This window comes from Trachinotus anak, unplaced genomic scaffold (assembly GCF_046630095.1).
Source record: "Trachinotus anak isolate AG129_WGS33_773 ecotype Australia unplaced genomic scaffold, CSIRO_AGI_Tana_v1 ptg000024l, whole genome shotgun sequence".
NCBI classification, from domain to species: Eukaryota; Metazoa; Chordata; class Actinopteri; order Carangiformes; family Carangidae; genus Trachinotus; species Trachinotus anak.
Genome location: NW_027273875.1, coordinates 17,748,502 through 17,762,280, shown reverse-complemented (window position 1 = coordinate 17,762,280; position 13,779 = coordinate 17,748,502). Strand labels below are relative to the sequence as shown.

The 13,779-nt window shown below is 39.8% G+C and overlaps 2 protein-coding genes across 6 annotated transcripts in view; one reads left to right on the top strand and one right to left on the bottom strand.

The window, feature by feature from the left end:
• amot (angiomotin) overlaps window positions 1–10,392 on the top strand; it is a 44,390-nt gene extending 33,998 nt beyond the window's left edge. For all 3 annotated transcript variants that reach the window (XM_071461471.1, XM_071461474.1, XM_071461472.1), the window contains 5 exons: window positions 1,950–2,146; window positions 2,748–2,876; window positions 3,566–3,804; window positions 3,930–4,184; window positions 6,002–10,392. In XM_071461471.1, coding sequence (XP_071317572.1) covers window positions 1,950–2,146; window positions 2,748–2,876; window positions 3,566–3,804; window positions 3,930–4,184; window positions 6,002–6,135 — 954 coding nt within the window. In that variant the 3' untranslated portion in view covers window positions 6,136–10,392. The remainder of the gene's footprint in view (window positions 1–1,949; window positions 2,147–2,747; window positions 2,877–3,565; window positions 3,805–3,929; window positions 4,185–6,001) is intronic.
• Window positions 10,393–11,112: 720 nt separating this feature from the next.
• LOC139608037 (mitochondrial fission factor-like) overlaps window positions 11,113–13,779 on the bottom strand; it is a 33,948-nt gene continuing 31,281 nt past the window's right edge. For all 3 annotated transcript variants that reach the window (XM_071461481.1, XM_071461482.1, XM_071461483.1), the window contains 2 exons: window positions 12,960–13,029; window positions 11,113–12,880 (listed from right to left, as the gene is read on the bottom strand). In XM_071461481.1, the coding sequence (XP_071317582.1) occupies window positions 12,749–12,880; window positions 12,960–13,029 (202 nt within the window). In that variant the 3' untranslated portion in view covers window positions 11,113–12,748. The remainder of the gene's footprint in view (window positions 12,881–12,959; window positions 13,030–13,779) is intronic.

The window sequence follows — 13,779 nt, the reverse complement described above, 5'->3', positions numbered from 1 at the left end:
ATGTATTAGGTGGTGGAGCAAAATGGGTTTATGAATTTTATACAAACCCTTCTTAGTCTGCTTTGTTAACACTAATGACTGACTAATGATCTTCGTAGCCTACAGTATAATATACTCTGTGTGTGTCAGTACCTTGGAACATCTGACAGACAGCTGTTTTTATGCACATTTTCTATTTGCACAAGAAAAATAGTGTTGTAATGGTGTGGTGAATATTATCTTGTCACACTTTAGGCCTGGATAGTCATCAATCACGGTCTTAATGATGCCCTCTGAATGTTGTTGCTGACCATGTTCATCCCTTTATGGCCAGGGTTCACCATAATACCTACTTTCAGCTAATGATGCTCCATGTCACAAACTGGTTTCATCAACATGACAGTGAGTTCAAAGAACCTCAGTGGCCTCCAGTCTGCAGACCTGGATCCAGTAGAATTTTTTTGAGATGTGGTAGAACAGGAGATTGGCAGCATGAATGTGCAGCTGACAAATCTGCAGAAATGATGTGATGCAAATTAACATTTTGCGTATGTGTGGCTTGGTTTTATTCACAATGGAAAGAAAGACTTCTCTTTGACAACACTTTGATCTTATTTCTCCCAGCTTGAGGATTCACTGAAATATTGGAAAAGGCAGAAATTAATTTATCTCTCACACCTTTACAAGCTGGCAGTGGGGTTTTTGTGTACCTCAGCCTTATCTTGCAGAAGTTGCATTACAGAGCTGGCGATCGGGACCAAGGTTTATCTAATGTTAGTCAAGACAAAGGCTCATGTTATCTTTTACCGTGACGTTTCTTATGTTGTAGAGGGTTATACATAAAGTACATGACCATTCTGATGCATTGACTTGAAGTTGACCTTGTACAATTCAATCTTCCTTTTCTTCATCTCAGAGTGTTTGAGCAGAGCCTGAGCTGAGACTGAGACTGAGACTGAGACTGAGACTGAGACTGAGGCTTTGTGGGTGGAGATATATTTAAAGCCAATGAGGCAAAGTGGAGTTACACCCAAGTCAGATCATGAAGGGATTTTTTAAGGGAAAAGCTTCAGAACAGAGATGAGTTTTTATGGGTTAAATCAATGCCAGGATTTATGACAGGTTAAAGTTTCTGCATTGTGCTATAATACTAACTCAACATAGCCCGTAACTATTTCAAATTAAAAGCCTTCTAGCATTTTAATGGACAGAAACCATTTATTTCCAAACAGGGTTTTTATTGCTGTGCTTAAGTGCTGCAGTAAGCGTAGTGTCTCTTTCCAGGTGCTGGTCGTTCCTCTCAGTGCTCCCAGGAGATGCTCTATAGATATCAAACCGAAATGCAAATTCAGTTAGGTGCATCACATCTCATATCACACAATCTCTTCACAGGTACCGAACACATACAAATAAAAATAGTAATAGTAAGTAAAAACACTTTTGGTCTTCTAATAAACAATAAAAATCAAACAAACTTCAAACACTTTATTTTCATCTGGGTCTTAGGTTTATTTACTTGGAGCCTTCTTGAGTCCTGGTGTCTTTAAATACTAAATGCTGCTGTAATAATTTCTACTGTTGGAAGGTAAAAAGCCAGTGTAACCACTAGTTGTAATGGAATGGGGTTGAAGCCAATTCAATACGAATACACCAATATCTAGAAGCTAGGCTCTATAAAAAGAGTGATAAATAAATATATATTTATGTATACTAAAAAAGGAATTCTAAGTGAATTCAATATTACCTTTAGCATAATAATAAAAAGTGGGCTTTAAAATAAAATAAATTAACTTGAGTGTTACTTCAAATACCAAAACAAAAAAGAAAAGAAATTGAATCATTTTTTTTAGTTCAATCAAGTTTTAGTTCAGTGAGGAGCACCCTGTGTAGGCATCAAAAACACAACACAAATCCTAGCCCTTAATCTCTCTGGTCTTAATTCTCTCTCTTTGCCCTCTTCATCTCTCCAGAGACAGGGAGGCTCTCAAAACAGTGGTGTGGTCCCGTCCGAGTACAACGCCACAGTGCTGATGGAGCACCTGAGGGAGAAGGAGGAGCGGATTCTGGCTCTGGAGGCTGACATGACCAAGTGGGAGCAGAAGTACTTGGAGGAGAGTGTGATGAGGCAGTTTGCTCTGGATGCTGCAGCTTCTGTTGCCACTCAGAGGTACATGTACATGTTATTGGCATTTGATTCTGTGAAACATTGGGCCTCAAGGGAGAACCGTTTGTGCAAACAGATTAGTTCTTAAGGGGCACATACAAGCGATTTGAGAGAATTTGTGGCGTTCACCGGTTATTTTGTACTTAGAATTTCCTCGTAGTTATGAATGAAATTCAGAAGTGGCCCAGAGAACAGACCCACTGCTTTTCTTCACAGGGGGAAGACACTTCTTGGTTTTATTGTTTCAGACACTGATGCCTTTAAAATGTTCATAAGCTAATGATAAAATTAGCAAGCATTATCAAATTCTTCTTTTGTTCCTGTTATTGTGGTTGTCGAAGATTCATTACAACCACAGACAGTTTCTCAAGGATGGAGCCTTAATGAGCAGGCACCTCAGCTGAGACACATGCACATCAGACTCCTCACACTTCACGTTCCCTTACAGGAAAAGCAGGAGTCAAAGCAGCATTCAGCAGCAATAAATTGTACTTGCAACATCTCCGGCTTTTAAAATTTCATTGTGTATTTTATTTGTTTTGTTGTGGATGAGCTACCTTTGGACATTGTGGCAGTCTAATGGAGCCTCTGTCCTGTTTCACAGGGATACATCTACAGTAGTGATAAGCCACTCTCCCAGCAGCAGCTATGACACCTCAGTGGAGGCTCGAATCCAGAAGGAAGAAGAAGAGATTCTCATGGCCAATCGGCGCTGTCTGGACATGGAAAGCAGGTAAGGTCAGGTGGTAAATATTATTTTTAGCTTGGAAGACTATCTCATGAAGTTTCCCAATGATTAGTTTCTTTTTTCAGGTTGTGGCTTTAGTTTCTGCCTGAGAACAGCTTCTGTATTTTAGCTTTCTCCAAGTGCAAACAAAAAAACAGGACCTAAATTTACATTAGATGGATGATAGGAAATTCTGTTTAAAAGCTTCAAAACAAACTTAGTTGTACTCATCCATAACTCATTGTAGACTGGTTCTGTCCATGGAAACCATGGTAAATTTTTCCCTGAGACATCAGAAAGTGAAAAGTGGTAAAAACAAAGGCGTGTTGTCTATTTTAGCAGTCAGACTTGGTGATTACTGTGATGTTAAAAAGACGCCTGTTATTTCAGCCTGCTGTTATTTAACTGTTTGGATGTGTGATGCTATTAGTACATATTTTCTTGGTGAACTCTTGACACACAAACACATAAAACACTCTAATGTGATGCAGGACCTGGGTCCATGTGCTTCTGATGGCATCACCAAAACTGTTGATATGACTTCATGTTTCTGAACATGATGTGGTTCAGAACTAAAAGCCAACAATGTGTCATTTTGTCCTTAATCAAATAAACTGAAGTCCAGGTGTGACAGCACATCTGCAGGTCACAGACATTCACTGCCCTGCAGTAACTGTTGCTCCTTTCTGGTCCAGGATAAAGAACCTCCATGCCCAAATCATAGAGAAGGATGCCATGATAAAGGTGCTCCACCAACGCTCGAGGAAGGAGCCAGTCAAGTCAGACCTTCCATCTGCCATGAGACCCTCCAAGTCCCTGATGTCCATCTCTAACACTGGCTCTGGTGGTTCAGGACTGCTGTCTCACAGCCTGGGACTCAGTAGTTCACCCATCACTGAAGAACGCAAGGACACCAGCTGGAAAGGCAGTCTGGGTAAGAAGTGGCAGTCCTTATAGCTGACAGAGTATTTATCACAGCTGACACACCAGCTGAAATGGTGAAAGACAGCTACTTGTAGCTACTTTCAGCATTTTTATGCTTTCTTCTCATGGTTCCAGGGGTTCTGCTGGGTCCTGAGTTTCGCACAGAGTCTCTCAGGACGGAGTCAATCTCATCATCCCCCTCCCCAGTGCTTCCTTCCACTCCAATGACCACAGGCCACTCTAAGACGGGCAGCAGGGACAGCTGCACACAGACCGAGAAGGGCCAGAATCAGGACACCAGCAAGCCCAGCACTCCAGCCCTTCAGAGCATGACGCTGCCTGCACGCCTGTCCAGCCCCAGCCCTGTCTACATCCCTGACCGCATAGCAGGTCAGCTCACACCGTCTGTCAGACATGTCAGTCCAAGCTCAGAGATGTCTAAGGCTCTGGTAACACATAGAAAATGCCTTAATCAATAATCAGAGTTTGACCACCTCCAAATCCAGGTTTAGCAATTGATCCTAATGCATAATCAATAGGACTGAAACTCATTTCAGTCCATGCGTTGACTATTTTCTTTAGAGTAAAATGTCTAATTTTGTCCGACCAACAGTCTAAAACCCAAAGTTCAGTTTAAAAAGAAAACAGAAAAGCCGCAGAAGTCTTGAGGCAACAGTTATACACTGTGCCAGTCCACTCACATGATGAAGGTGAGGTCATCCAGTTCACGACAGTCACATGCTGATGTGTTAGTGTGTTTCTTTCTTATGTATTTAACTAAATCTATAGCCAAAAGTAGTAGTGAATGTAGCTGCAACCGGCAGCTTGTAGGCTCCAACACTTGTGTGCTTATTACTGGAATTTAAATAGTAAATTGTTTTTACTATTCACTACTGGAAAAGTAAACTTTGTACTGTCACTGGTTACCAGTCAACACTGGTCTGCATGTTGTTCATCCTGACAAAATAACCTCCAGAAAGTGTGTGTAATCCATCAGTAATCCTAAATATCTGATTACGATATAGGAATTTTCAGATAAGGCTGTGACACTAACAGTAAATTTTACATTGCCACAAGATCCATCCACGACACTGGTTCCATTATGATTGACTCTATATTAGTTCATGTCTACCAGTGTCAGGCCTTCACTGACCACACACTGAGTAAGTCATGATGTACTTTATTACAAACTTGAAGACTAAGACAACTACATATGATATCAACAAGCTTTATACAACTTTTGATAAACTTGGTTCAGCGATGAACTAAAGAAAACTCGGTAGCAACTGGACCTATTTCCTGTTATGGGGCTGAGTTTCATGTCTCTAGTTCATTCTAGCTCATGGGACTTTGATTCTGCATAAATGAATAAATAAATAAAACGATAATATCAATTAACCAAAGCAAAAACAACAGGGGTAAGAACCCTGATTTTATTCTCAGAAATGCAAGAGCAACAAGGATAACATTCCTTCAATAAAGATATGTCAAAATCAATAAAGCTTATTCGAAATATCTAAAATTGTTAGTAGAAACTTCTGAAGGCAGTGCTTCCTTGTCCTTGCCAGTGTTCTTTGGTTTATATAGTCATAAACATGTATTTGATCACATTTTAGAGGACCTCTAAAAATACCTCTCAATGTCTTCCTCAAACCATTAATGAAAATTTGAATGTGTTTTATTCCAAATGTGAAGTTGTATACATAACTATATGAACTATATGAACTTATGAACCATCATCACTATAGAGTCACACAATGGTAATTTTTCCGTGTGTGAAATAGTAGGAAAAAGTAGTAGAGCTGTGCGTTTGCGTTTTATGCAGGTATGCATTATGTCACACTCATTCAGATGAAATGGCAGACTCTAAATTTAGTTTGTATTCAACTCTTTAATACAACTTTTTAGACTCATAACTCATAACTTCTTAGACTCATAACTGACCTAGGTGCAGGATGTTTAAGTTGCACACAGAAGTGGTAAACAGACATAACAGGAAAAGAACAGAAAAAGTCACAGAAGGGTGACTTTATTGTGATCTCTTGTAGATTGTAGGTCATGTGGTCAAGCCCTAACAGCTGACATCTGTCAGGATGGTGTTTACTGCTCCCTGTGCTTGTGTGTCTGACCTACAAGACTAGAAGTTTACACATCAGGCAGTCTGGATCAACAGAGTCTGACTTGGCTGATTTTTCTTCTCTGTGTAGATGTGGCAGTGTTTCACAGCAGCACCCTGGAGCGGAGGCTCCCTGTGCAGTCCCACCCACAGCAACAGCCCCTCCCACCAACCCCATCCACCCAACAGGAAGTGGACAATGATATGGTGGAGATCCTCATCTGACCCAGTGACCTCTGGAAAAAAATTCCATCCAAATGAAGATGTCACTTCCATCAGAACAAACACAGCAACAGACATCAGTCATCAACACGCTCACACCCAGACACCCTTTCATACTCTGTGTTTACATGTGCATTCATCCAGACACGTCCCCCCTGACCACGGTTCCTTCACTGAATCACATCTTAGAAAAACCCAGGAGTCAAAAGCAGAGAGCAGAGGTGTGACACTTCTTCCTTTTATATCTCAGCTCCTGTAGTTTTCCGGAATGTGTGTGAAGTTCACAGCTTCATATTTTTTCATATTCAGCTCTTGTGATGGTGTTGGACTCAACTTTGGTGACTTGTGTTTGAAGATGAAAGTAAATGAGCTTGAGTATTTTCCATCATAATGTTTGTTTGTAAACGTTGACACAGTTAACATTCATGAGAATATTAAGAAGAGTGGACTAAGCTATAGCCAAAATCTTCTTATTGAATTAACCGTAGAGAGCAAACACATCCACACCCACAAATACAAATGTATCTTTAACTTTTACAATGAAGGTGAAGGATTTCTCATTTTGTTTGACTTGCTGTGGTTGATGACGAAGGCTCTGTTTAAATGCACTAGTGTTTGACCTGGGGGGGTTAGTGTCATTGTTATTGTGCATGCAGACTAATAGTATGGTATTTCAGCAGATTTGGGAGGTTTAGCATGTAGCATCTTCCTTCTCAATATTCAAGCAAATGAAGATGAAAAACTGGCAACAGGTATTCAGCCATCAGAGAAAGCAGCTTATTACTGGACATGCGATAGAAACCTGTAAACTCTCCTGTGCAGTGTTGCTGGAGGCTGGTTAGCTCCGTTGGACCAAATGTCTTGGCTACCTGTTTTGTTGCATTTATTGCACTAATTATTTTTTAAGTGTTTCTTTTTGCTATATTACTTTAAGACGTCTGACATTAGGTTTTGTATTTATGTGTTATGTTTTTATACTGTAGTTAGACACAGCACTTGGGTAATCAGAAATGATGTAAACTATAAAACATTATTAACTGTATATATATATAGAGTATTTACATTGTGTATGTACTGTAATGACCTGTGTAAATGTGTGCTGCAGAGGGATCTGAGAGCTGAACCTCACAGCTGTGTTACATTTCCACAGCTGTTGAATTAGCGAGTTGAGATGCTGTCTTTCTGATAGCAGACTTGTTTTGCTCCACGGTTGGTGCAAAGTAACCTGAGGTTGTGCTGCACGGGTCAGCAAGCAGCCACAGTCTGACCAGTTCTTTATGAAACACCCCCAGACTAGTACACTTTCACTGATGCAAGTAGGCTGATGCCTGACTGTGCCTGTGTCATGAAGGGAATTCTGTAGTGTTTTGGAAACATGGTGCCCATTGTATGACTCTCAGTGACAAGGAGGGAGGTGGGAGTCACTGACTGGGGTCACTCTCTCAAGTAGCAGAAAGTACTTAATTCAGTATTTCACTTCCCATGCTCAAAAAACAACATATATACACTTTATTGTTAATATTTAGATTTCCAGCCACTTGTGTTACCATGCCCCCACCCACCTCCACCCTGACCCACCTGACCTGTTAGAACATCAAAGCAAACCAGGAAAAGTATTTCCAAACATCATTTGACTGAGTTGAGGTTTGATTTGAAATAACACCAGCCTTGTCCCTGATATGCAATGCTGGACAAAGTCTACTCTTCCACTGATATATTAAATATGACCCAATTATCAGGCTAGGACAGGTTTGCACACGGGAGTGTTGACCAAAGGTCTCCAGTTGGATTGGTATTCATTCCCGTAGATAAAATCCTTAACTCAACAGAAGCTCCATCTCAGAAAGGGGTCACATGTTCAGTCCTCAATCAGAGGAAATAATCATCAAGCTGGGTGAGACGAGTCTCTCCAGTGATTTCAAGATATTAGAATGAAATGAACTGTATAGTTTAATGGACTGTATATAATCTACCTATGAAGGGTTTTATGGTGGTCCAGCCTGCTCCAGGCTGCAGCAGTAACCCAAAAAACTCCACTTGAAAATCAAGCCACAAAGTCAAGAATCGCTGAGCCGTTACAAAATCAAATGTTTTTTTAACAAATGTGGTTAAATATTAAATTTCCAGCGAGGTTCGTAGTTAGATTCATGATGCCCACTGAAAGCCAAAAATGTTGGACCAAAGAAGCTCAGAATGGTCAGAGGGATCATTTCACTAAAGACAATTTCATCAGAAGAACATCATCAGGAAAGCACTGATATATTCTAGGTGAACATATGTGATGTTTGAAGTACAAGGATAGACCACTACTTCACCTCATCAGCCAAATGATTGGTGTTATTTTTCTTCACTACAGAAATCTACAATCCTTGTGTGTGAATTCATTTGAAAAACTTTGCTTCCTGGCACAGAACATGTATTTAGACTGAAACATGTTTATAGCTGCCACCACAGTTCACTGTCGTCCTGGAGTCCATTGCTTTTATTTCATCACCAGCACATTATTAAGTGTCCTTTACAAAAAAACATGCAGTGTTGTCATGTGTCTTGTTGGGCTCAGCTGAATCTTGAAGACAATGGACCATGTGGGAATCACAAGGCCTCACGTGGGATCAGTGCAGGTTTCTGACGGTAGACTGGCATCATTTAAGGAGCTGCCTTATTTATTTTCCAAGTGACCAGGCTTTTGAATGAGTTCCATGAGCCCAGCACCATATGAACCATTCCTTTTATGTAAAACAAGCACTGAAATTTAGCACTTGTTTTAGTGCCAAAGCAGCAAAATGCAATTGACTGTTGTGTTCTGGCGTTCCCCGCCCGTTAACAAACACATTCACTGGATGTTCTGATATGACTGATATTTTGAGTGGGAGCCAATCAGACCAGCACATTTCAAAATACAAATATCTTTTCATTGTTGGTTGAAAAGACTGAAAGGATGTATAGATGGGACAGTTGAGTTCTTTGTCATTTTATCTAAACACAGCGTTGTCTGAGGTGGGGGATTTAAATATGGACAACACTCATCACACCTGCAGTAGGTCTCTGTTTCACATATTAACATTTGAGAGCTGGGTACCAGGATATTTATGCTATGCTATTATTATGTAAACAAATCAATTAACAACAACCTTGAAAATGGTTGCCAATGAATTTTCTGTTGATTAATAGCTTCAGCCTTACTGTGTGTTTCCTGTGCTGCACTGTGAAACTTCCTTTAGGTAAAAAATGTGTTTGCACTGGCACATGGACTGCTTTACAACGTGTTGGCATTTATCATTGAAGGCAATGAGCTGTTAGCATGAGGTTAGGGTTAACATTGTTACATACCCCCACACTGTCTGTTTCAAAATGTTTCCATTCATTGTACAGTGATGATGTTTGAGTCTTGTTTTTAACCATCTGAAAAGTTTGGACAAACATTTTTGACATCATTGTCACACTTGACCCACCTGAGAGCTCACCACAGGCCTTGGTCCTGCACCAAAGCATCCCACAGCTCACAGTCCACCATGCATACACAAACTGGAGTAACTTTTTTTTTTGTAAGGATAGAAAACTTTGAAGCCATTTTCTTTGCTCCTACAACCTTCATGGTTACTCCTTAAAATCATGTTACAAGTGCCTCTACACTTGCCATAATACAGACGACTGTTATTTCTGTTGACAAGTAGAAATCAGAGGTTCAGGGGTCATGTTTGTCTTTACCAGGCACTTATCACATGAAGTATTTATACTGGAATTTGAGTCATTTACAGCATTCTTGTCTGTTAACATATAGAGCCAGTTGACAGCTGCCATTCACTTTCTGAGTGTACCAACAGTTTTCCAATGTGACAAATGCCTGGCGAAGAAAAGCTCAGTTCAGACGGTTGTGAAGTTTCCTCAAGAGGACTGATGACACTGAAAATCTAAAGTTGGAGCAGTTTAAATGTTTACTTTCTGTAAACAAACAGTAAAAATGTCAATATCTGTATTGTAGTGATGTTGAAGTGATTCTTGTTTAAGGCTGTTTCCAGTCTGTTTATATACATGCTGCTTAATTTGTCATTGCTGTACAATCACAGTTCACATAAAAGCAACTTTCTGATTAATCATCTTTTGCAACATTCATCTCAGTCTCTTGGTATGAAGTCATTTAATTTTCTTTCTGTAAACCTTTTCTGACAAACTCCAAAATAACCAATTGTTTGTTATATAATATAAATGAGTTAAGTTAGCATTAACTTAATTCTTTGTTAAATAAATTAATGCAGAGACTGTTTGTTTCTGGTGTTTACTTCCATCTACCTGAGCTCATTTACTGTTCGGTGCATTGGCCATAGTCATATTATATGGAGAGGGGTCAATGCACTGCAACGCACACAACGACAAAACACATTCATCAGTTCACAACACAATGAAAGTGTTTCCAGGGGACACAAAAAGTTATGAGCCCAGCTCAGATGCTGGTTGCTTGTTGTTCAATGCAGTGCTCATGGATATATTTTAATACATTTAATTATTTTCTAGTGTCCTCTTTTGTTGTGAGTATGTGCACTGTATTTGGTTGTATTGTGAGTTGTATTGTGAGTATTTACGGTACATGTGCTGATGATGACAGCCAGAGCCGGAGGCATATTATTTTCGGGGTGTCTGTCCATACATACGTACTCAGTAATGCCTTGATGGAACATCCTCAAATTTGGCATCAACATTCATTTGGACTCAAGGATGAACTGATTAGATTTTGGTCGTCAAAGGTCAAGGTCAGCATGACCTCACAAAACACTTTTTAGCCATTACTCAAGACTTCACACAATAATAATGACAAAATTTCATACAAATGGTTAATATTTTAAAGGACTCAGGGATGTAAACAGGGATGTAATCTGAAACTAGTCTTGAGTTGTGGGGGCAGACAAGCGCGAGGCAGTGAATCTAATTGTTTTTGCATCAAGACTCATCCAACCACAAAACAACACACCACAAACCACTGAATTTAAATATAAATTCTACTTTTATTAAATAAAGATACAACAGTGATAGCAGAGCTTTGAGCAATATAAATAGACAAACTCTGCCAGTGATGATGATATTTAAACAAACTGACAAACGGCATCTTAACTGTCTGGATTAAAACCCTCACACAAAAACTTCATCTCATCCACTCAGCACTGCAATGCAGACACAACAGCACAAGTCTCCAAATATTTTCTCCAGCTTTTGTGTTATTCACTAGAATTCATGTATTTTTTAAATTTGGACAAGTTAAACTCCTCAGTAACAATCTAAGTTGTATCAACAAGCTTATAAACTGTTTACAAAGCATAAATAAACCAACAAAACTACACAAACATTTGACATTGTGTTCATCTTTTGTGTGGAGTTGTGACTGGCTCCTATCTGCACTGATCACAGACAACAAAATTTCACAGCTACACAACTACACAAATGTATAACAATTCAGTCATGTGTCTAAATACATTACTGTCATCAACTTAATGGATACTTATGTATGAGACTACACACAACACTAACTGTATTTGTGTGTGTGGGGGTGTTTGTGTTCACTCATTTGGCTGTTCTTGGGAGAACCTAGTTTTGACATGTGTAGTGAGGCTATTTTTTACTAATTGTGATCATTTAGTCCAAGTCTCACATCTGTCGGGGGCTAGTCCCAGGTTACAGGTTGGGGTTTAGGACTGAGACTACATTTTGCAGAAGGCCTCTTAACAACCCCCAAGAAAATGCATTCAGCAAAATATCCAGAGACATGAGGACAGCCAAGGTGATGACAACATCAGTGAAAAAACCTTGAGAGTTGCCTCAGTAAACCCAACCTGTCCTACAGAAACAGTGCATTCTGATCATTTTCCTGTTCCGTGGATGTGTAAACTGCCCTTCTGCACCACTACAATTCATTTCTCCCAGCATTAGTGACTGTCAGGTGTAGTCTGAATTTAGATGATATTTTAAATTTGCTAATTCTCTAAACAGCTGCTAAAAGATAAAGTAATATTTTATTGCTCTGACATGAAAAAAAACAAAAGACCAAGAAATGTAAGAGGCTCATCACTGCTTCCAACTTACATCAATATTAAAGTTGATATTTCCTTGACAGTGGGGGTGAGGGAATGAATATGGGTCTTCATAAGTTTAGTCAAACGTGTACATGTGTGTAGACAGATGGGACAAAACATTATGAGTACTCACAGATGTGAAAGTGAATAAATCTGATTATTTCATAACAGCATACGTAAAGGTCTGGGATTTCTTAGATGCTACATGAGAAGTTGGCTGGAGCATCTCTCAAACAATGAGGCTTGTGAGGTGCTCCCCTTCAGGTATGGTGAGGACCTCCTGACAGTGGTCTGAGAAGGGACAGACCACGAACCTGAGACAGGGTGTTGGGGGATGTGCAGGAACAAGTCTGATCCACAGCAGCTGCACTTCAAAACTTAAAGGAGCTGCTGGAAACATCTTGGTGCCAGATTCCATTGGGCATCTTCAGAGGTCTTGTAGAGTCCATGCCTCAGCAGACAGGAACTGTTTTGGCAGCACACAAAGGACCAACAGTATAGTAGGCATGGGTGGTCATAATATTTTGGCCCATCAGTGTGTGTCAGTGTGTGTGTTATCTGCGGATCCACAGCCAGGCGTTGAGCAGGCAGGCGGAGAACAGCAGGGAGAACAAGATGACTTCTGTATTCCTCTGTTCAGCATTGTGCCTCTCAAGTCCCGCCAGCCGTCGACTCATCTTCATCACCTACACAGGTAAATAGAGACAGACAAAAAGAGATGGGGAAAGTGATAATGAACAAATGAATGAGCCAAACCGGCTTTACCTGTCTCCTGAGGATGATGAACTCAACTGCAGCTCCTCCTTCCTCCTCTGGACTCCAGTTTTCCATAGTGCTGAACACAGACAGGAGAAGAGAGACGGACAGATATAATTCATATTATCATTATTATTCTTATAAACAGACAACCTGAACCTAAACAAAATTTCAATATTTCAGGACCATTGTACAAGACCGGATACTGAAGTATCCTACGCTTCAACAACTTCAACTAAATATTTCAAGCAATTTCACTGTGAAAAACTCAAATTTCTTTGAATAGTTACAGGAAGTAGTTGTTGCAGACTAGTTTACTCAGTCGAACAGCTGAATATAGTTTACTACTTCCTGAACACCCCAGTGCACTTAGAGGAGAGGTGCACATCACTTCTCATGCACCTAAGAGATTTTGCTGTTTAATGGTTCTTCATAATCAAAGGCTAATTTTAAGAAACTGATTGATAAAAATGCAACTTAAATTTACTTTCTTGTCTGGCCACAGTCACATATATATGTTTGACTGATTCACTGAACTGGTGTTATTTTTTCATATCACATCATATGTCCGCTATTTCAGAGGTCTATGAATCAAGCAAGAGAACCTTTGGTCCTTCCTGTCTAAACTTTTCATAATAAAAGCTAAAAGCTTGTTTGAACTGCAGAATTGAAGAATTGAATTGCAGAAAAAACGAACATCCTTGCATACTTTTATTTTGTATTCAAGATGGTAACCAAGTTTGAAACTTGTCATACCTTCCCACACCTCCTGGGACAGGTTCTTTTTTTTAACACTGCTGTATCTTATCTTTGTGGTATGTGTTGTTTT